General features: G+C 37.4%; 2 protein-coding genes across 4 annotated transcripts; both read left to right on the forward strand.

The window, feature by feature from the left end:
• The first annotated feature begins 185 nt into the window (after positions 1 to 185).
• LOC103983765 (protein PUTATIVE RECOMBINATION INITIATION DEFECT 1) lies at positions 186 to 9,402 on the forward strand. Of its 2 annotated transcripts, none has more exons than XM_018826055.2 (9): positions 186 to 709; positions 2,125 to 2,237; positions 2,322 to 2,503; positions 4,849 to 5,157; positions 5,282 to 6,248; positions 6,331 to 7,030; positions 7,380 to 7,660; positions 7,728 to 8,397; positions 8,694 to 9,402. In XM_018826055.2, the coding sequence occupies exons 1-9, from the start codon at positions 269 to 271 to the stop codon at positions 8,910 to 8,912; spliced, it is 3,882 nt and encodes a 1,293-aa protein (XP_018681600.2). In that variant the 5' UTR covers positions 186 to 268; the 3' UTR covers positions 8,913 to 9,402. The 2 variants fall into 2 exon arrangements, with proteins under 2 accessions (XP_018681600.2, XP_064963684.1); XM_065107612.1 differs by having other exon boundaries at positions 7,836 to 8,397.
• Positions 9,403 to 13,656: 4,254 nt separating this feature from the next.
• LOC135611958 (OVARIAN TUMOR DOMAIN-containing deubiquitinating enzyme 2-like) lies at positions 13,657 to 19,838 on the forward strand. Of its 2 annotated transcripts, none has more exons than XM_065107619.1 (9): positions 13,657 to 13,932; positions 14,240 to 14,320; positions 14,390 to 14,435; positions 15,773 to 15,881; positions 18,522 to 18,613; positions 18,704 to 18,766; positions 18,870 to 18,988; positions 19,370 to 19,445; positions 19,535 to 19,838. In XM_065107619.1, exons 2-9 carry the CDS (start codon positions 14,256 to 14,258, stop codon positions 19,589 to 19,591), a joined length of 627 nt encoding a protein of 208 aa, XP_064963691.1. In that variant the 5' UTR covers positions 13,657 to 13,932; positions 14,240 to 14,255; the 3' UTR covers positions 19,592 to 19,838. The 2 variants fall into 2 exon arrangements, with proteins under 2 accessions (XP_064963691.1, XP_064963690.1); XM_065107618.1 differs by having other exon boundaries at positions 13,663 to 13,819.
• Positions 19,839 to 20,447: the final 609 nt, after the last annotated feature.

The raw sequence follows: 20,447 nt of genomic DNA on the forward strand, positions 1-20,447 counted from the left end.
AAACTACCGACCCGCTATCGTTACTAAATGTAGGATCAATTGACTCGGTTTCACCACTTTATAACCGACCATTTATTTGGTTGGACCAGAACATATCATCATCTGTCACGTGATATAACACGTGACGACGACCAAATAAAAAATATATTTCATTCTGTAAACACGATCAGCGCGCCATTTCTATCCCTACGCCAATCCCATCGAAGGCGATGCTTCCCAGAGTGGTTTCGAAGCCGAAGAAGGATACGACGGAGGCGAAGTATTAAGAATGGAAGAGTATTTGGACGACGGCGATGAGAACGAGTTGGAGATGGCCGACGCGGCTTGCGAGAAGGGCCATCGCCCGTCGATGGCAGTGGCCACGGCCGAGGGCGGCGCCATCTGCCTCGTCTGCCTCTCCGCGCTGCTCTCCGATCGTCGCGCGCTCACCCACCACGTCTCCTACGCCCTCTCACAGCTCTCCGCAGCCATCCGGTGCCCCGAGTTCGTCCGCCGCCTCGCCGGCCGCCAGCCCCACCTTCTCGTGTCTCCCCTCGTCCGCGCCCTCTCCTCCTTCGACGACGAGCCCCTCGCGCGCCAGCTGATCGACCTCGTCTCCGATCTCTCCGGGTGCGGGCTCCCCTGCTCCGTGTTTGTGGATTTCATCACGCGCATCGCGGATTTCCTCTCGTCCGGCGCTCTCGCTTGGAGCCGACGGCAATTCTTTATGGTAATCTCTTAGTACGTCTAAGCCTTTCTGCCAGTTACAATTCTAATATGGAGTTACTATACATAAAAAGAGAAGTGATGGGAAGAAAGTGTTATTATGTGTTTCACATTATACATAAGTGTATTTTGGAGCATCGTTGAAAGTACACGAATATTATAAGTGGAAAGAAATTGGTCAAAAGTAATTTCGAATCTCACCATCTGCATAATGGACTAAATATACGATACATATTGGTTCACATGCATTTAATAGAAATAGTACAATCTACAAACACAAAACACTTGTGCATAAGGTCTTGGTGTTAAATTTCTGTCAGATTATGAGAGTAGCAGCACCGGATAACAATCTGAAAATATTAAGCCAAGATCTATTTCTCAATTCATTTTCTGAATCAAAATCCTGGAGAAAGGCAGGGAGCAATCACATTTAGCTGAACTTGTCATGTATAGTCAATAGCATTTCTCGATTGATCTAATTTTTGGTCCTACACACAATGCATAGAAAGAGACATGAAAGACATCTTTATTTGTTTACCAAAGTAGATTTCTTCTCCAACCATGCTAGGCCTTGTCATTTAACATGTATCACATGATCATGGTTTCGGTATATACACCCTGGGACTGATAAAGAGTCTCTGGGTTTTTTTTCCGACATGTTTCATTGCCAATCACAAGCTGATATTGAGTTGCTTTTCTTTCCTTGACTGTTTTTGAAATTTTTCTTAATTTATTATTGTTACTAACTTGATTACATTGGTATAATACTAACATTCAACTTGTTGAGAAGGGGAACATGCTAGTAACATGGAAGCTTGCAACATGTACTGTCAATAAACAGCACATAATGCACAATAGCTGCTTTTTACAATAATATCATAGGGTTAGATCTTTTTAGTTGAATGTCATGGTGTGCATGTTGATATGATGCATTTACTTTTAATTCCATGATTTTCATACATTACTTTTGATTTAGCATTGAATGTAACTGAAGTCAACTTTACTTACTCTTAGGACTTACTGGTAATTCAGATCACCTAGAGCATTATAGTTTAGTTGCAACTGAGTAACCGTTCAATTTTATTTCCTGTAGAAATATCATTGTATTTTTGCCTTTTCATTTTTTGTGGTTCCACATAGGACATACAATATACACACTTAAAGATTTGCTTAAGAAAAGATGGCTATATCATTTGGTTGTATAACTTGGCACCTAGAGTTCCCAAGTACCTTGCCTTCCTGGTTGCCTTGACTGCATGGATGCATGTAAAGTTATGATCCAAGGATGCACTCGAAGCTTGTAGTGTACCCAACATAGACACTTCAAGAAATTTATTTGCTGCTTTATCTTCTTTTATTTGGCTTTTAGGGTCTCTGATGTTTAGTTCACTTCAAGGTCACTTGTATCTTGTGATGTAGCTGCATTGTTTGGGAGTCCTGCTGAATTCTTGCAAGGAATACAGCCCGGCAGCTCATATTAGAGATAAAGCTGCCCTTTTCTCAACACTTGTTGTGGGTCTTCAGCTGCCAAGGTGAAAGAAAGCATTTGAGATCATCTTAAAACATTCACTCAAGTATGTGCAACAATAATTCTTTATGCATTCCCTTTGAAACAGTGAAGAGATTCGAGGGGAGATAATGTTTGTGCTGTATAAGATGTCCCTTCAACAGGCCACTCCATGGGATGATGAGAACAACCATGATATTGATCTTTCATCAAAAGGAAATTCCTTACTGCAACTTTCACTTGAAGCTTTGCTCAAGACCCAAAAGGATGATGTTCGCATAAATTGTGTAGGTTGGTTCAGCTGTCCTACTGTTTTGCTATGTACTCCACTTTTGTAGTCTTCCATTATATGAGAGAATTGCATATTCCTCTTTAAATTTTGACAAATGATAACTATAGATATATGGGGAGTTATGCTTAGCACCATAAGTGGGTTTCTTCATTTTAGTAAGATTACTGCAATAATAATTCAAGTTCCTTTTTTAGCTGGTTAAAGATTCAGGTCTTCAAATTGTTTGAGAGGCATGAGAACTATCCATATTGATGGTGGGTGCTGTTATCAGTAAGAAGTAATTGCCATAGGAAGCAGCAGTGTCAAAGAGTTCAAAGGATGAACGACAAAGACAAAAAAAAACACGAAAAAAAAAGAATTCTTGTTCCTGGCAGAGATCTGTTCTGTAAAATGCTTTAATTGATATGTGCACCATTGGTGCCACTTAATGTTTGTCTTCTGATTTACGGATGTGATCTAGATTGGAATCTCCTTTAGTCAACTGTCCGATAGTGGATGAAGGTGGGAGCCCATAAGTGCACAGTTCCTGCGATTTTTACTATTGTGAAGTGTGAAGCACAAGGAGCATAAAAATAATTCATCTACTTATGTCAAGACTCAACAGAACCGAGAGGTACTTAGTGATCGGAAGCACCTTTAATTAAAACAATGGTCTTGATCTACTTTAAGCATTAGATGATACCAATCGATGCCTTAAAAGCATCCAATAAGCCTTCTATATATGCCATAATCAATGTAAAGATCAACTTCTATACTATTGTATAAATCTGTTAGATGGTGGTGTTTGGAGTGGACCAATATAAGCCACTTTCATGTTTAACTACCAGGCATCTTCTTTTAATACATTGATCCATAATTTGTATATGCTGATAATACAAGTGGCAATGGATGTCCTAGCAGGGTACTGCATTAAAAGATATTTGTGTAACCTCACTAGATTGGGGTTCCAATGTTTTTTATGTAGTAAACATTTTAAAAACAGAATGCAACTTGATTGTGTTTGATGGAGCAGGCTGAATTTTATGAATGAGATTGAAGGATGTAGAATAGATGGATGCAGCAGAGCTTAAATGAATGATTTTGTATGATTTTTTTTTTGTTACAATATGAGGATTCAGATGACCAGTACCAACAGATTCTGTCAACTATGGAAAATACAGTGGTTTAAACTTATTATCTTTCCATATGTTTTCTTAGTGCATAAGCTGGTGTGTGGTTGCAGAAAAGCTTATTGATTGGGCTTGCGAGTTTGATTTCTGTTGTCTTGGAGATTCTTAGTTGGTGTGCTCCCTAGGCTAGAGACTCCTGCTACTAAGCTCATGCACCTTCAAACTCTTCTAAAATTGATGCATTAGATATGTGCACTGAAATTATTTTCTGATGGACTTATCCTCTATGCATTTCATTTCCTAGTTATTGGGAAGATGAATATGAATAGATTGTGGAGCGACTTTATTATTCCAACTAGGTGTGATTTATTTAAAGCTGATTAAGTGAATTTACATTTCTTCTATAAGTTCTGAGAAGTACTTAATGGCTCTTTGTTTGTCCAGTGATATTTCCTTCAATGGAGTTCAACTGTGGGATATCTCATAGTTGACCCAAAAATAGTTGGTTCTGCAGGGGTGCTTGTCGTTGTTCAAATAAAATTTGAGAGTTTTGATGCCATATCATTGCTTCTCCAACGTGACATGGGGTTGTCAGGGGCTGTAGTCATGATAATGGCATTTTTGTACATCTGACACTCAACTAATCTGCAATGGTGGGAGCCTCATACACTGATTATCTTTTTGGTTTAACTGAACTTACAAGTTTTGACATGGTTTCTCATCAATGTATATGGCTTTTTGTTAGAAAGAATCTTTATTAATGAACTTTACCATTTCAGAAAGAAGTCACTGCTAGCATCAAACAGAAATAGGCTGAAGTTCCTAAGGTTGGACCTAGCCAACTCTAAGTTCATGTATACCTTGCTTTACCAAAATATTGCTAGTCACTTCCAGCTTTAACCAGTCTCTACACTATTTTTACTTTAAAATAGACAAAAGACTTGAGAAGTTATCTATGATTCTCAATTACATTACATATCTTCCAAGGGACATCACCAGACGATGGCAATAATTGACTAATACAAATATGCAAACAAAAACTTCAACTTATTATATTTGGAAAATTATAAGATTTTTCATTTTTCCGTTAGTTTTAAGTAGAAATTACTAAATAGTAAATAGGTTAAATTTGTGACTCTCATTGTAGTTACTTAATATAAAAATGTCTTATATTCCATCATGCACTTTTATTGTTCTCACATGGTCTCACATCTCAAAAGCCATTTACCCTGCAGCACTGCTGATGGTGTTAGCCCGGAGAGGTGTATTCGATAACTCTTTTGAAAATGATCAAATTGGAGGCTTTAATAAAGAAATAGATAAGCCGATTCATGGAGATGAAGTAGTCTTTTCTTCACCTCTTATTGAAATGTTTGCTGTTGCTATTAAAGGTCCTCTGCTTTCTTCTGATAGTCAACTACAAACCAGCACCTTGGACTTGGTCTTTCATATCTTTTCATCTGGTGCTACTTGTTTGAAGAAAATTCAAGCTCTTGTTGAAAATAACATTGCAGATTATGTTTTTGAAGCACTCAGACTGTCAGGTATCAAGTTTTTAGATATTTGTAGTGTGTTCTCTAAAAAGTGATCAGACTCTCAGTTCATTGAAACACAATTAGGCAATTGGCAAAACCACTTAATATATTATATTATGATGTCAATCTGCAGGAAACAGAGATTCCCTCATCATTTCCTGCCTTCAAGTTCTTAATTTATTAGCAACTGCTGAAGAAGTCTTTATACAAAGACTTGCAATTGGTTTTCCTACATTGCTTGCAGTTTTACGATATGTAACTGAGATACCTCTTCATCCAGTTCAAAATCATGCTCTAAAACTTGTTTGGACTTGTATCACAAATTGCCCAGGAATCATGTCAATTTCTCAAGTAGAGGAAATAGCCGTGATTTTGACAGGAATTTTCAGAAGACCTGACATGGGAGAGCTGGCCATGGTTTCTGAAACCTTTACCTTGGCCTGCTCAACATTTGTGGAGATCCTAAGATCACCATCTGCCTGCAATATACAGCAATTGGCTTTATTATTTCAAGAGGCATCTAGAAATGCAGTAATTGCATCTCTTTCATCTCATGAAGATCCAGATAAACTTCTGTACTCCCTCTACCTTCTAAAAGAAGTATACACATGTGGTGTTGAGGGATATTCCCATGCAAGTTGTGCCAGAAAGGAGTTGGAGGAAAATATTATTGAAACTTGTTTAACATATTTGTTACCTTGGCTTGGAAGAGTCATCGATGGAGGGCAAGATGAGGAAATTGTACTGGGTATTATCGAAACTTTTCATATAGTTTTACTTGTGGGTTCGGAAATTCAAGCACGACACTTTGCTGAGTCTCTGGTTTCATCGTCTTGGTTCAGTTTGTCATTTGGATGTTTGGGATTGTTTCCAACTGACCAGATGAAAACAAGAATATACCTGATGCTAAGTTCAGTTATCGACAGACTTTTAGGCTCTGACTTTGGAGAATCCATCAGAGATTGCTACCCCAATCTTCCATCTGATCCTCTAGAGCTGATATATTTACTGGGTCAAAGCTACTTAGATGATCCACTTATGGCTTCCTGTCAATGTGCTGTTCTTATGATGCTATATGTTAACTCATTGTATGGTGAAAGGTACTATATTGTTTCTGTCAGTTCACTTCCTGTAAAGCTTAGAGTCATAGGCATTAGCTTATTTGATATTTCGGTACTCCAGGTTTACTGATGGGAACCAAGTATTGGCTTCTTTAGAGCAATATATCCTTGTCAATGTCAGCAGCAACTCATCATGTGAAATTGCTAATTCCATGATGCTTTCTCAATTGGTGCATCTTTACGCTCTTGTTAGAAGTGATCCCTTTAGCTGTCAATCACTGTGCAGCACGGAAGCTGAAAAATCTGTGTTCTGTTTAATAGCTGAAATGGAGTTGGATTTGTTCTCTATAGGTCTTCATCCAAGAGCAGTAAAGTGGTTTTTCCAACAGGAAGAAATCATGAAACCCCTTTCTTACTTGGTACTGAACTTCTGTAGATCATACAGCACAAACAAGGCTCAAATTTGTACACAATCAAATTGTATCAAACTGCTAGATATCCAGATGATAGCAGACCTCATAGTTTCTGGAGATAACTTTGTCACAGAATTGCTGGTTTCATTACTGAAAGAGTTAGAAGAAGGCAGAGAAGATGATATCTCACATTTGGTTAATGCCATGACGGACATCCTGAATATTTTTCCTGGAGCATCTGATGAGTTCAGCTTACATGGCATTGCTGAAGCACTTAATAGGGTCTTTTACTTGACACATGATGCACTGATCATCAAGACCTGCTCCCTTTTCATTTTCAATGTTCTTTCTTTGGCAAATCATGAAACTCTTTCTCAAGATAAAAATTGGCTTGGAATCCTACTGAAGGTATATCCTATAATCTTTCTGATGCCATTCTACATGTCAACTTCCTTCCACTCTCTTACATGTTCCACACTTACCAGAAATGCTCTTTTGGCTATGTAACAATTGACATAAATCAAATGATGGAAAAGATATTTGTGAGTTATTATCATTATGTTTTAGGACCGTTCAGAGGCAAGATGGAGAAAGAATACCCCAGATTACTCCTTTTTTTTGTGTTTTGATGGAGAATCTTACAAATTGTTAGTTTCTTTAAGAGGAGATATTTGTCTTTCTGAATATAGAAAATTATGTCAGTCAGTTTAGAATTCATAATTGCAGAGAACTTACTGAATTGTTGTGTTCAATGCAGCTGCTTGAGCATTTAAGACCTAAATTAGTTCACTACTCATTTGGCCAAGAAGAACACTTGATACTTGCTATTTTTAGCCTCATCCTTCACTATTCCACCAGACAAGTACTTCAAGAAGCATCAAAGGCTATACTACTGGATAAGTCTTTAGCTTCTGCTGTAGAGAAAGTTGTACAGACAGCATGCGAAAAAGGTCCAGCATTAAATGCTTATGATGAAGAGACACCTATAGGAGAGACATTAATTTTTCTCCTTTTACTATATGTGTTCTCTTTAAGAAGGTCAGTGATCTTAACTGTTGCAATCGATACTACTCATTGAAGCTCAGCTAATGCCTTTTCTTCTCAGTTTGCATGCTGTATTTCAGGAAACTATGGATTGGCAAGACTTCTTTCAATTTGCTGATGAAAGTTATCCATCATCAGTAATCTGTATTAAATGCCATGATTTATGCAGGCTGCTGCATTTTGGTTCCTCAATTGTGAAGCTGGTTTCTTCACAGTGTCTACTGGAGTTGCTGACCACAGTTTCAGAACAGAGGGAGAAGAAAAAAAAAGAGCCAAATTGGTCTGTTAGATACGTCGAATCTGTTATAACTGTTACAGAAGGCTTGCTTTTCTATGGAGACTTTACAACATCCTCAAACTGTCGTGCTTGTCTTTCTATGCTCTTAGGGTGGGAAAAGTCTGGTTCACTGGACAAGAAAGTGATTGGAAATTCCAAATGGTTTCGGCTGGTAATGGAGGAATTAATCATGACTTTAGCTGCACCTTGTTTTGCATCACGATCTTTCATAAATCAACACAAGCCTGCAGCTCATATGGCTATATTTTTCCTCAAAATGGACAAAGTACCTTCATGGATGAAATCAGTGTTCAGTCATTCTAGTATCTCTGGAATTCTGAACAACCTTTCTGCATGTAGTTTGACTTCAGATATGGTCAAACTCTTCAGGGAGTTGAGAGTTAGGAAATATCTAAACAAAGAGCAGGTTGATGCTCTCCATAATTTGTTCCAGGTTAGAATTCTCTCTTCTACCTATGTAAAATTTGTTAGCATGATTTAAGATCCAAAATTACGAAATCTAATTTGTTAGTATGAAAAATATTTTTTGTTGTGAAGAAATATTATGTTGAACAATTCCAGGTATATGCATATGTACCATTTTTATTGTAAATTCTCTCATTTTAGACAGTCTTCCCTTCGAGAAATACTTCAAAAATTTTAGGTCTGAATTTTATACTTTTATGAGCTTTTCTTGGTTTTAAAATGAGATACTACCTGTTTGTATCTTATTTCTTTATATTGTTGCAGGTTTGCAGAAAGCAAGTGTACAAGGACATTTCCAGAGAGGAAGTTGTAGAGGAGAATATTCACAAGGTGATCAAAACCCCTGATGATACAGGTGATGTGTGCACTGTGCTCATTCAACTTTTGCTATCTTCAAATAGCTATTACAATGAAATTCAATCAGAGCATGAAAAGCTGCTAGAAGAAATTGATTTGTTTCTCCAATTTTCAACCATCCAATAAGAGTAGGGGCTCTGTCAAATCTCTGTATTCTTTTTCATGTTCTCTCTCTCTCTCTCTCTCTCTCTCTCTCTCTCTCTCTCTCTCTCTCTCTCCATTTGGTGTTAGGAACTGGTGTTCTGATTGAGTAGCCACATCTTTGTTTTGGATTTTGAGAGGAGATAAATTTACTGATAAAATAGATAAAAAAGAAAGTTGTAATTATTTTATATCCAAACATTTTAACTTTTATGCAATCTTCTTCAAGAAGTATTCTAAAAAAATCAAGTAAGCTTGCAGCAATATAAAAGTTGATATGAATATGCCTCTCATTTAAGTTTTGACCACTAATGGATCAAAGTTATATAGAGCCCAGCTCAAATCAACTTAGACCCAACACAAATTGCAGCTGACCACTGAGTTTGATTGCATTAGTGATAGGGAACATAAAATAACCGGTCACCCTTTACCACATTAGCATCATGCTAGATCAATATTCTCCTATCCACTCGAGTAGAAGTCCAAAAGGCAATTCCGGTTAATTATTGAGATGTTGATTTACTTTTTTGGAATATATATAGGAATATTTTTAGAAAATCAAAAATAGCTCAAGTCGGTTATAAATGGGCTCTTCCTATGGAATATTCATAGAAATATTTTCAGAAAACCAGAAGATAATTCAGATCGATTATATATCGATTTTTTTCATCGAATATTCTTAAAAGACAAAAAAAAAATTTGGGATGATTATGAACGGCCTTCTTTATAATCTTTATGAGATATTCTTTTCCCTTGAGGTTAGTATAAAAATACGTCCTTAACTTTAAATAAAAGGAGAGAAAAAGGAGAAAAAAGTGTAATTAAGTTGTAATTTGAGTTTCAGAGGGATCTACTCAAGAAACCCCTTCCGACCTTGATCTTTGTGCAAGAATGAGGCTAGAGAAATCATGCTCTATCTCGGAGGACTCCTCGCGTATGGATCGGGGCTACATCGTGTTGACGCAAATGTCAACGAATTTTTCCCTAACATTTTGGCACTAAAAGGAGGGCCTTATATCGTAGGCACGTCTACGGGCTGACCTTGTTCGTGAACATTTAGGTGAGGCTTTGCCTCCGACCCTTAACGCCTTCACTTAGATACGGTTGCGACCACTCTTTTCCTACATAGATATGTCCACCTCGTCGCAAGTACCACTATAGCATTGATGTTCGTTTAACGACCCTAGGCCTTCATCTCCGCGAGTGTTGGCTAACCATCTTCTCGTTCCTGCCGAGGCAATCTTGAATCTCACCTAGCAAATGCAAGCATTAGTTAACATAATATAGGCGTCCTTCGGGGTCCTTTCGCCCAATGAATTGCCGGCCCCTCTCGAGCATCAACGACTTATCGAACCACCAATTAATAGAGCTCCTCATTGCCTAACCATTGTTTCGCTCTGCTTGAGTTTGAGACCCACTCGACTGACTCAACGGACAACTCCTTGAGGATCCGATTGCAATAAATGGATCGATGCTTAGAAGAAATGTGTTGTGACTTCCACCAATCCAAGAGTGAGGGACATATTAACTCCACATAGAGTTGGTCCTCGTTTATTCAGGACATCCAAGAGGAGCTGATCCCCACTAATTTTCACCTCCCATCATTGGAAACCTTTGATGGCGTTACTGATCCAATGGAGCACATCATTGCCTTCTGGACTCATATGTCAATATATAGCAAATGCCCTGATGTGTCGTGCCTTCCCAACCACGTTAAGGGGTTGGCAAGAAAGTGGTACACACATCTAAAATTATTTTTTATTAATTCATTTGCTTAACTAGTGAAGGAGTTTGAGCTCCACTTCTATGGAAATGTGCACTTGAGGCCCATGACAACAATGCTTCTAGGATTAAGACAAGGCGAGGAGGAGACACTTACGAACTTTATTAGTCGATTCACCAGCGAGGTTTGAGGTGTAGACAATGTTCACCCCTTGTTCATGATTTAGTCCTCTATGATGGACTGGGGCCCTCTTGCCTCTTTTGGTCATTGGTAGAAATGACACCAACAACGGTGCTCAAAGTACTTCAAAGAACCAACTAGTACATTACCGTCGATGTAATAATCTCGAGCAAACATGGGGAACCCTACAAAAGATCAAAATAAGAGCAACCACAATCCGCCCCCTACCTAAGATTGCCATGGTGGAGGAGAAGTGAATGTCCCGACCTGCCTCGCTCGAGGTTCGAACTAACCCCATTGAATCTTGACTAGAATGAAAGTTTTCTTGTAGATATGGGAAAGAGGCTTGATAAGAGGCCCCCGATCGATGAGGACTCCACTAAAAAAGAGAAACAAATCTAGGTATTGTTGTTTCTATCGTGATTATGCTCATGATATGAAGGATTGTCACAATATGAAGGAACATATTGAGGAGCTTATATGATAAGGACACTTTAGGCGGTTCGTCCGAAGATATCGGGAGCCATCACCTTGACCTCAAGGGTTACTAAAAAGATAGATCGATGTCAACATCGACGACCAGACCTCATGAGGAGACAACACCTCGAGTCGCAAAGCTTATGCTCAAGCCATCATTAGTAAGCACCCCAGGACTAAGGGCAACCAAGAAATAACTTTTAGAGAGGAAGAAATAGAATGCCTTGTCTCAAACCACGATGACGCCTTGGTAGTCTTCGTAAGGATGGTCAGCGCTATTGGGAAATATCAAAGAGCATCACATGGGCAGTGAAAAATTAAAACAAAAATCGTTTCCCAAACAAAAAGAATCGAATTGCCGGGAGATGACTAGGAGTTTAAAACTCAAAACGATAAAACCTCATCGAAGAGTGAGACGTTCTCATCTAGGGAAACTCATATATTTCCTAAAACACATCCTGGTTTGCTTAGATAAAGCTCTAACAAACTTCTCTTTAGCAAAAGTCCACACCCTAGATGGCAACAATGATGCACCTTGGTAGTCTTCATAAGGATGGTCAGCACTATTGGGAAATATCAAGGAGTATCACATGGGCAGCGAAAAAACAAAAACTGTTTTCTAAACAAAAAGAATCGGATTGCCAGGAGATGACTAGGAGTTTAAAACTCAAAACGACAAAACCTCATCGAGGAGTGAGACATTCTCATATAGGTAAACTCGTATATTCTCTAAAACATAGATCCTGGTATGCCTAGATGAAGAAGTTCTCATGAACTCTTCTTTAATGAAAGTCCACACATTGGATGGCAGCAACGGCGCACCTCCTTACTACTAGTTACAGTTGCCATGTAAGTCAATCACACGTATGATACGTTGCACAATTTTTTTTATTGATATTAATAATGATATTTTTTCACTTTATATTATATGATAAATATATTGTGATGTTATTGAATCTATGCAATGAGAATTTGATCATGATAAAATCATGATAATGAGATCAAATCCCTGCCTAGGGTCAATCGGATTGAGAGAGAAGTTATTCAAGAGAATATGATAAGAGTGAGACTCGGATGAATTTTGTATGGGTCTGACAACACCATGCTCGGTATATGATCTCTAGGATATTAGATGAATGAGGAATTATAGATATATGGTAACTGAATGCAGATTGGTCCAATGGATTAGATCCCCTATACCATCTAGAAATTATGACGTAGTAGCCTAGTATATTTATGTCAATGAATTGAGTGAATAATTATGAAAATAATAATTCACTGAGTCATTTAAGAAGGTACAAATATAAGGAGAGCTAGTAGTTAAAAAAGATAAAATGAATCATGATTCGTCTTATTGGTCTATACAAATGTACTAATCGTTCATCCATACGGTACTTACCGAATCATACTAATATATTAACACATGATTTGATAAGATATACTAATAAATCAGTATATACTAATCTTATTGATCCCCTATCAAATTGATATGTACCACTCGTATGAAACCTAAAATTTATTTAATAGAATATATGTCACATCCTAGATTTTTTTCATATAATTACAATATATTTCCACAATTATATCGAGAGTTAAGTAACTATAGGCTTTATTGAGAAATATAGTATCGTCCACTCAAAAATAAAGTTCAACTAGGTCTAGTTAGTAGTAGAGAAAGATATGCTTACCATTGAGAGACTATTTTAAAAATAAAAAAAAATTTAGCAACATTGAGTAGGAACCCCTATAAGATAACTATAAAATAAATATATGTCCGAAAGTCAATCATCCCACTGACATATATCAAATGCTTGAAAGAGCACTCTCCTGATAGAGTAGTGTCCCTCACCTATCAAAATAATAATATTATTATATAAATTTTATTATAAAAATAATATTATTGAATAATTATTTTCTAAATTATATTAACAAGAAAAAAGAAAAAAATAAAATCTAAATTAAATATTTGATTGCAATACAAATAAAGATTTAAATATTTTTTTGAAGTTAACTTTTGTGATTGTAATAAAATAGATAAGATTTAATAGATTTATTATTGTTATTGTTGCTTGTTTCTCTCAAGTTACCAATTTGGCATCTGTGTCTCTTTTCTAATTACGGACGTCTATCTCCTTGGGAAGTAATTATACCTGTAATTACTACTTGCTTGTATTTGTGGAAGCAATAATGACATTTAGATAGACAGCAAAGTGCAGTTGCAGGCACATTTTTTTAGTGGTACCTGCCACCGCACCGACGCGGATCCCCTCCATCGTATCCCGCACAAGTCAGAAATAAAGAACCCTCGACTCGACATACGATACAGCTAACGTCTCGGGTGGCAGCTGAGCCACTCCTTTCCATTTAGGCATCAAATCCATCTCCCCTGTCGCTTCCAACCCCCTTCCGCTCCCCCTCCCCCCCCTTTCTCTTTGTTTCCTCCCATCCATCTCACACCAACCCAACCTTCTCATTCTCTCTGTCGCTTCCCGCACGCCGCTTCCGTTCACAGGTTGCTCTCGGTCCAAGCAAAAAAGAATTCTTCTTTACCATTCAATCTCCTCATCTTAAATTTCGGTTTTCTTTTTAGTACTTGGCTGCTCCTCATTCTTGGATTTCGAGAAGGTTTAAGAAATTATTCATCTGTTTTTCCTCGATTTATTTGTTGTTTTTCTCTCCCGTCTTCTGCTTGATTCTTTTGATTTTTGTTACTTTTATGCTCTTAATTTTTGGATTGAATTGCCTTTTCGTCGCCATATTTCACTCGATTTGTTGCTTGGATCTTGATTGGTTCTTTTGTGTTTTCATTTTTTGTTTGCTCATGTATTCATCACTTTCCTTTTGTATCCTCGGATTCGATTTGCTTTCTTGATTTTCCTCTGTTTATTGCTTGTTGATTGGGCCTTTCGGAGTCTGATTTGTGTGCCCGCAGCTGGGAATTTAATAGCATGGACGAGATCGTGGTGCGGAGAGTGATCCCCTCAGATAATAGCTGCCTCTTCAATGCTGTCGGGTGCGTTATTGGAACTCTTTTTTGCAATCTGTTGTAGATCTGCTAAAGGAAGCCATGCTTCTTCCGCAGGTACGTCATGGAACACGACAAAACCAAAGCTCCATATTTGAGACAGGTTTTCTTCTTCTTCTTCTTCCTTGCATCGAATTGCAATTTTTTTCTTGTGGATTTTTTTCTTTCTATGGTCATTTGAGTTGGATTTCTGTTCTATGATTGGTCATATTACTATCACGATGGCTCGTTATGACGACAGGAATTTACCATCAAGCTGGCAATGTCAACCCCTTTTTGCCAGCTTAATAGTCATCTGGATTGTGAAATCATGCTGACATTGTTATGAAGATAAGATTAAAGGAGACAACAAAAATGATATGTGCAAAGAGTACTTACCTCTATTGACCCTCCAAGTTCCTCTCTGGACGGTGGCGGAGAAGGCCTTAGTTCACCGCCTCTGTTTTCCCTAATCAGAAATTAGACAGAACGAAACACAAGACAAAATCTTTTGAAGCAACTCAATTCGGATTCTTTCAAAAGTTAAAATCTTAAGAAAAATGGGCTGAAAAGGAACTAGGAATTGCATGAAAATCTGGTTCCTCAATCTATTCTAGAATATACAGCTCATGTGCCCTGCTGTAGCTTGACATTTGTTTCAACCCGAGGTTAAACCAACAAAATCCCTCATTGAATAGCATTCATCATCTGACTAAAAAGAGCAATGCTCGGTTATTGTGAAAAAAAGCAATGCCCGATTATTATTGTGTTTGCATACACATTGGAAGAATAGCCCATTAAAATCCACTTGCCTTTCTTTCCCTTCTTCACCTATTGAGTTATTTTTATTTTCATTAAAAAAGAACCCCATAGTTGCATGTTCATAAAAAGGCAAGTCTTTGAAGCTTTTGACAACTCTAACATTTCAACCATATTTACAAGTTCATAATTATGTATTTATATTTTTAGTGTGACATTTATATAATTTACAATGATTGGTGTCCTGTGTATTCCGTAACCACGCATATGCATACACAAATTTGGACTTCTATTTACACAAAATCCAAATAGATTCATTACTGTTTGCAATCATCCATTCCTACAGATGATTATCCATAGACATGCCTATGTTAATATTACCGTTGTGTTCAAACATGTAATTTGTAGACATAGATGTAACCAGAATTGTGCTTCCATTCATGTATGCAACACATAAACATGCACTCTTTGCTGGATTTCATATTTGTCCATGTGGCGGAATCAGACTGTAATGCGGTCCAAACTGACATATTTGCTAATGCACAGCTTTCCTGTCTAAATGGATTTAATTGGGATATCCATTTTAGTAAATCATTACTACCTGATGCATCATATTATAATGATGAACCTAACTTGTCCATGCTTTTCTTTTTTTGTTCTTGGCTCATGGTTGTATAACAATTGTCTTCTCCTGTGTTGAAGGTTATAGCTGCAGTTGTGGCAAGTGATCCAGGAAAATATACTGAAGCTTTTTTGGGGAAGCCAAATAATGAATATTGTGCATGGATTCAGGATCCTGATAAATGGGGCGGTGAGTGCTCTGTGACTTTCTGCCAGAGAAGTACAGCAAAGTGCGAAATTTTAAAGATCCATTTACTTCTATCATTCTGTTTTCTTGCATATTATGTCTTCATATCTTTGTTGGTGATTCATGCCATTATTACTTCATTTAACACCATAAGAAATACCACAGCTATGTTTATGAAGTAATCTGTTAGTACAATGTTGCACTAGGATCTGCATTATATGGTTTTACTGATTGTCTTGGATAAAACATGCAAATGTGGCCTTTAAGATCAATTTCCTTTATGCTTGATGAATTTTGTGCTAGCTAGGGTGTCGCATGCATGCAAAGGAGATTGGCTTATACAGGTCTTGAAGTTTTCTTAAAAAAAAAAAAAACTAAAAGATGGAGATTGGCTTCATTATGTATGAGTTTTCTCCTTCTGAATTTTTGAGAATATAGCAGAGGGAGGGGACAAGGGTTTATGCACTGTTCAGACTGGCACATACCGATTGATATATATTTGAAAGAAGAATATCGTAGTCAGATGGTATTGATTATTGAGGCCATGTTTAGATGATTTTTGCCCTTAATTAGGCAACATCCATTCAATGCATTTGAGTACTAGTGTATGGAAGTTATTGCTTCTTGCAACTTTCTGGGACCCTGAACTTTTTTGTAATATGTGTTGTAGGTCTAGCTTTCTTTATTTGTTATCTTTATTTTGAAAAATTAGTTGATTTGAGGAAGGAGCTATGTGACAATCAGAGTTGGATTTGTTCTGTTTAAAGACACAATTACTTATTTAAGTACAATCTTAAGATGGTACCATCAACCTCTTTGTTTCCTTCCCTGAAGGCACAGAATGGGTTTGCTGTATTATCTGATATTCTCTTTAGTCAGAATTTACTGCTTTGATGTACTAAGAATTGATTTATTGTCCACTTTGGCATATGATAGATAATTTGAAACTAGAAATACAAGATCTCATAGGTAGCCATATCCAATTTATTGATACATACTAGATATGAAAATTATCTGCACATTTCCATTCAAGTACTCCTTTCTCCATGTACTAATGGAGGTTGCCTTTTTTTTTTTGGTGACAATGTTACTTATATGCTTGGTTGTGAAACTTGCTTTCCTACCTATGATGTTACAGGGGTTGGGATTGGATCAGATCATAAGATTCTACAAATTATAAAACAAATAAAACATAAAAGAAATTTTTAGATTTTCTTAATTAATATTTAGCTACTAAGTTTGCTTTAAGTTTTAAGTGTCCTACTGTCCTATATAGTAAAAACAAACAGCTGTTTTTTTACAGTGAATGAATATACAGGATTCTAATAGAAAAGATACTAGTGGACTTTACTCAAGCAAAAACAACATGTACTCAACATCATGTAGTCGAAGAAAGGAGTTGAGATAGGAAGAGGGGAGGAGAGGAGAAGAGATGGGAGAAGACGGAAGGAAAAGAAAGGAGAGGAGATGGGAAGAGAGGTAAGAGAGGTAAGAGAGAAGAGATGGGAGTCGCTTGGAGGAGAAGAACAGAGAGGAGATTGGAAGAGAGGCAGGAGAGGGGAGGAGAAACAGCACTTGTGATGATCAACAACATTGAATGGCTGGCGAGGTTGGCAGGCTGCATCACCCTCTCGACGTGGGTGTGATCAGCGGTTAGGGCTCATCTCCTTAGGATTGCGGTGATCAATGACATAGAATGGCCGTCGGTAAGCCTCTGATCGCGAACAACAATATTGGTCAGGGCTTGTTGCCTCGTCTCTTCTTTATTGAAGTCTTTTTGTCTTAATTGAGTTTTTGCTTTTTTCTTTTTTATGTAAAGTCAACTAAGTTGGCTCAGTAAACTCGAGCCGAGTTGTTCGAGTCGACTAGTCTTATTGAGTCAACTCTCAAGTCAGGTTGATTCCACCCTTTTTATGTTACAACATCTGACCTGACTTGTCAAGCCTAATCTGAGCTATATGATTTGCGTTGTAAGATCACACGATCATAGGACCTATATTGCGAATTTAACAACCTTACTTACATATCTAAAACAAGCAAGTGGTCGATTGCAAAGATAACTCATAGGCATATTAAACAAGGTTAATCATATAATTGGGACATATGTTTTTTTAAGGAGCAATGGGTAACTTATGCTTACATAAAGATTAACGGATACTTTAAGTCTTGAAGATTTTTAGAGAATCAACTGGCCAAAATATGCAATAATATCCTTATGATTTTGGGGGATTAGTTTCTGTTTATTCTGTGCAACTAGCCTTTTCCATTAACAGTGTTTATTACCTCTAGCCAGTAGATGTAGGTTTTTAATCTTTAACCAAAATCCGAAGTAAATAAAAAAAAGGAAGTGTATCCTTCTTTGATTCCCTAAATATCTAGAAGGTCACTTGTTTAGAGCACCTTTATTATGGACTGTTTGAATCTGTGGGTTTGCCCATGTACTGGAACACTACATCCTCTCTTGTTGTACCATTAAATCTAAACTGTGGTCTATGGAGTAAACTTTCAGCTCTTTCGTACCTGTTCAAATGGCTGCTTCTTTGTTTTTTTTTTTAATGTAGCTGTCAATTATGGATAACATACCTGTGATTCTCCCCAGTAGTGGAACATTGTGATGTACTATTCTATACCTATTTCCCACAGGTGCTATAGAGTTGTCTATTCTGTCAGAGTACTATGGCCGTGAAATTGCAGCTTATGATATACAAAGCACTCGATGTGATCTGTATGGTCAGGTTAGTTTTTCATCGTTGTGATCCTATGGATGCTGTTTTTTCTTTAGATTTATAAATTGCCTTTTCTTCTTCTGTTGGATTGGGTAACAGGGGAAGTCTTACCAAGAAAGGGTCATGCTCATCTATGATGGTCTACATTATGACGCACTAGCTGTATGTGAACCTTGTGGAGGTCTCAGAAAAAAATATTTATCACGAAATAATTCATCATAGTTGGTACAAACTTTCTCGTGTTTATTCAATTTGTATTTTCCAGATGTCACCATTTGAAGGGGCACCTGAAGAGTTTGATCAGACCGTATTTTCTATAAGAAGTGACCGTTCCATTGGGCCCGTGGAGAACCTTTCTCTTAATCTTGTTAAGGATGCTCATAGGTAAGAGCTTATATCCATTTCCCAACTAAAAGCTGTTACTCGACAGTAGTATTGGAACATGAAGATCCTCAAGATTGTTGATGTTTTGGTTCACCATCATATTCCTGTTTGTTTTAGTTCCCTCAAATAGTTAGTCTGGAGTGAGCAAAAGAACTAATTTCTGGTATAATAAATGGTATACTCAAAATGAAATGTATTTCACAGTAGATTAATTTGTTTTAGTTGATGCCCGTGACATGTAGTTGGGATACTGGTGTCTCCAATTGTTCAATATCGGAGGTTGATTGTGACCTCACAGATTTTCTAGATGCTTCGGCAATATATTTCAGGATGCTGCCAAGTATCTGTTTTTGATATGCATTGTCTTTTTCCGTCTTCTAGGAAGAGAAGTTACACAGACACTGCCAATTTTACATTACGCTGTGGAGTATGCCAAGTTGGTTTGACCGGCCAGAAGGTTACTATCGATTCAAGATCTGTTTTGCTATCTTTATTGTACGAATGCCTTTTTGTCTTATTTCTAACCAGTTGTCTTGGATTATCTAGGAGGCGATCGCACATGCTCAAGCTACAGGCCACGTTAATTTTCAAGAATATAGGTAAATGATGAAGCTTGTGTGACGAGTTTCTGTCAGCTTATTCCTTGGGTCATCTCATTACTTCCAACTCATACTGGCGTCTGAGGAGTAAGAAGTCAAATTATTGGACTGAATTTGCTGTCGTGATGATCAGATGGAATTTGATCTTTGTTGTAAACTACTTATATATATATGAATTTCTTGTTTAACATCTTCGTGCCTTGTTCTAAAGACAGTACAGCAACCAATTGATTCATGGCAATATTGTTACATGTCTTCATCTCTGGATTGTGCAGTAACCATTGGCTTTGAGTTGACATTAGTTAGGTCTTTCAGAACTCTTTCTAGTGTGTATGGTTTCGCTTTGGAATATATTGGTGTCTTCAGCTCTGGATTGTGCAGTTTCCTTCAAGTTGGCATTTGAAATTATTGCAGTGAAGTGTGGTTTTGTGTAGAATAATTTATTGATGTCTTTTATATGATACTTAGATGATCATCACCCTAGTGTGGAATGACCGTTGACTTTTAAGTTGAAAATAGAGGTAATAAATACCGTGTGTGGATGTTTGTATGATTACTGCTTTGGCATACTTCTTGTATCGTTCGTTCGGTAAACATAATATGATTCTTGGCATATCCATTAAGAACATTTTAATCAGCACAAAATATGACCATAATCTCATCTATAGGAAAATGGAGTCGTAGGGTTAACTAAATCGATGGTGAGAAACATTTCTTACTTTCTTGAGCTCTCCAGAAGCATACCCCTTCTTCCCACGATGGCGTTTTCTTCCTTCTAGCTAAAGAAAACTAGACAAAATGTCCCTTTTATGATTGACACTCTCGTCTTCAAATCCCACCCTCACACGCATGCCGTCACT

The sequence above is a fragment of the Musa acuminata genome, chromosome BXJ2-5, assembly GCF_036884655.1.
Source record: "Musa acuminata AAA Group cultivar baxijiao chromosome BXJ2-5, Cavendish_Baxijiao_AAA, whole genome shotgun sequence".
Lineage (NCBI taxonomy): Eukaryota > Viridiplantae > Streptophyta > Magnoliopsida > Zingiberales > Musaceae > Musa > Musa acuminata.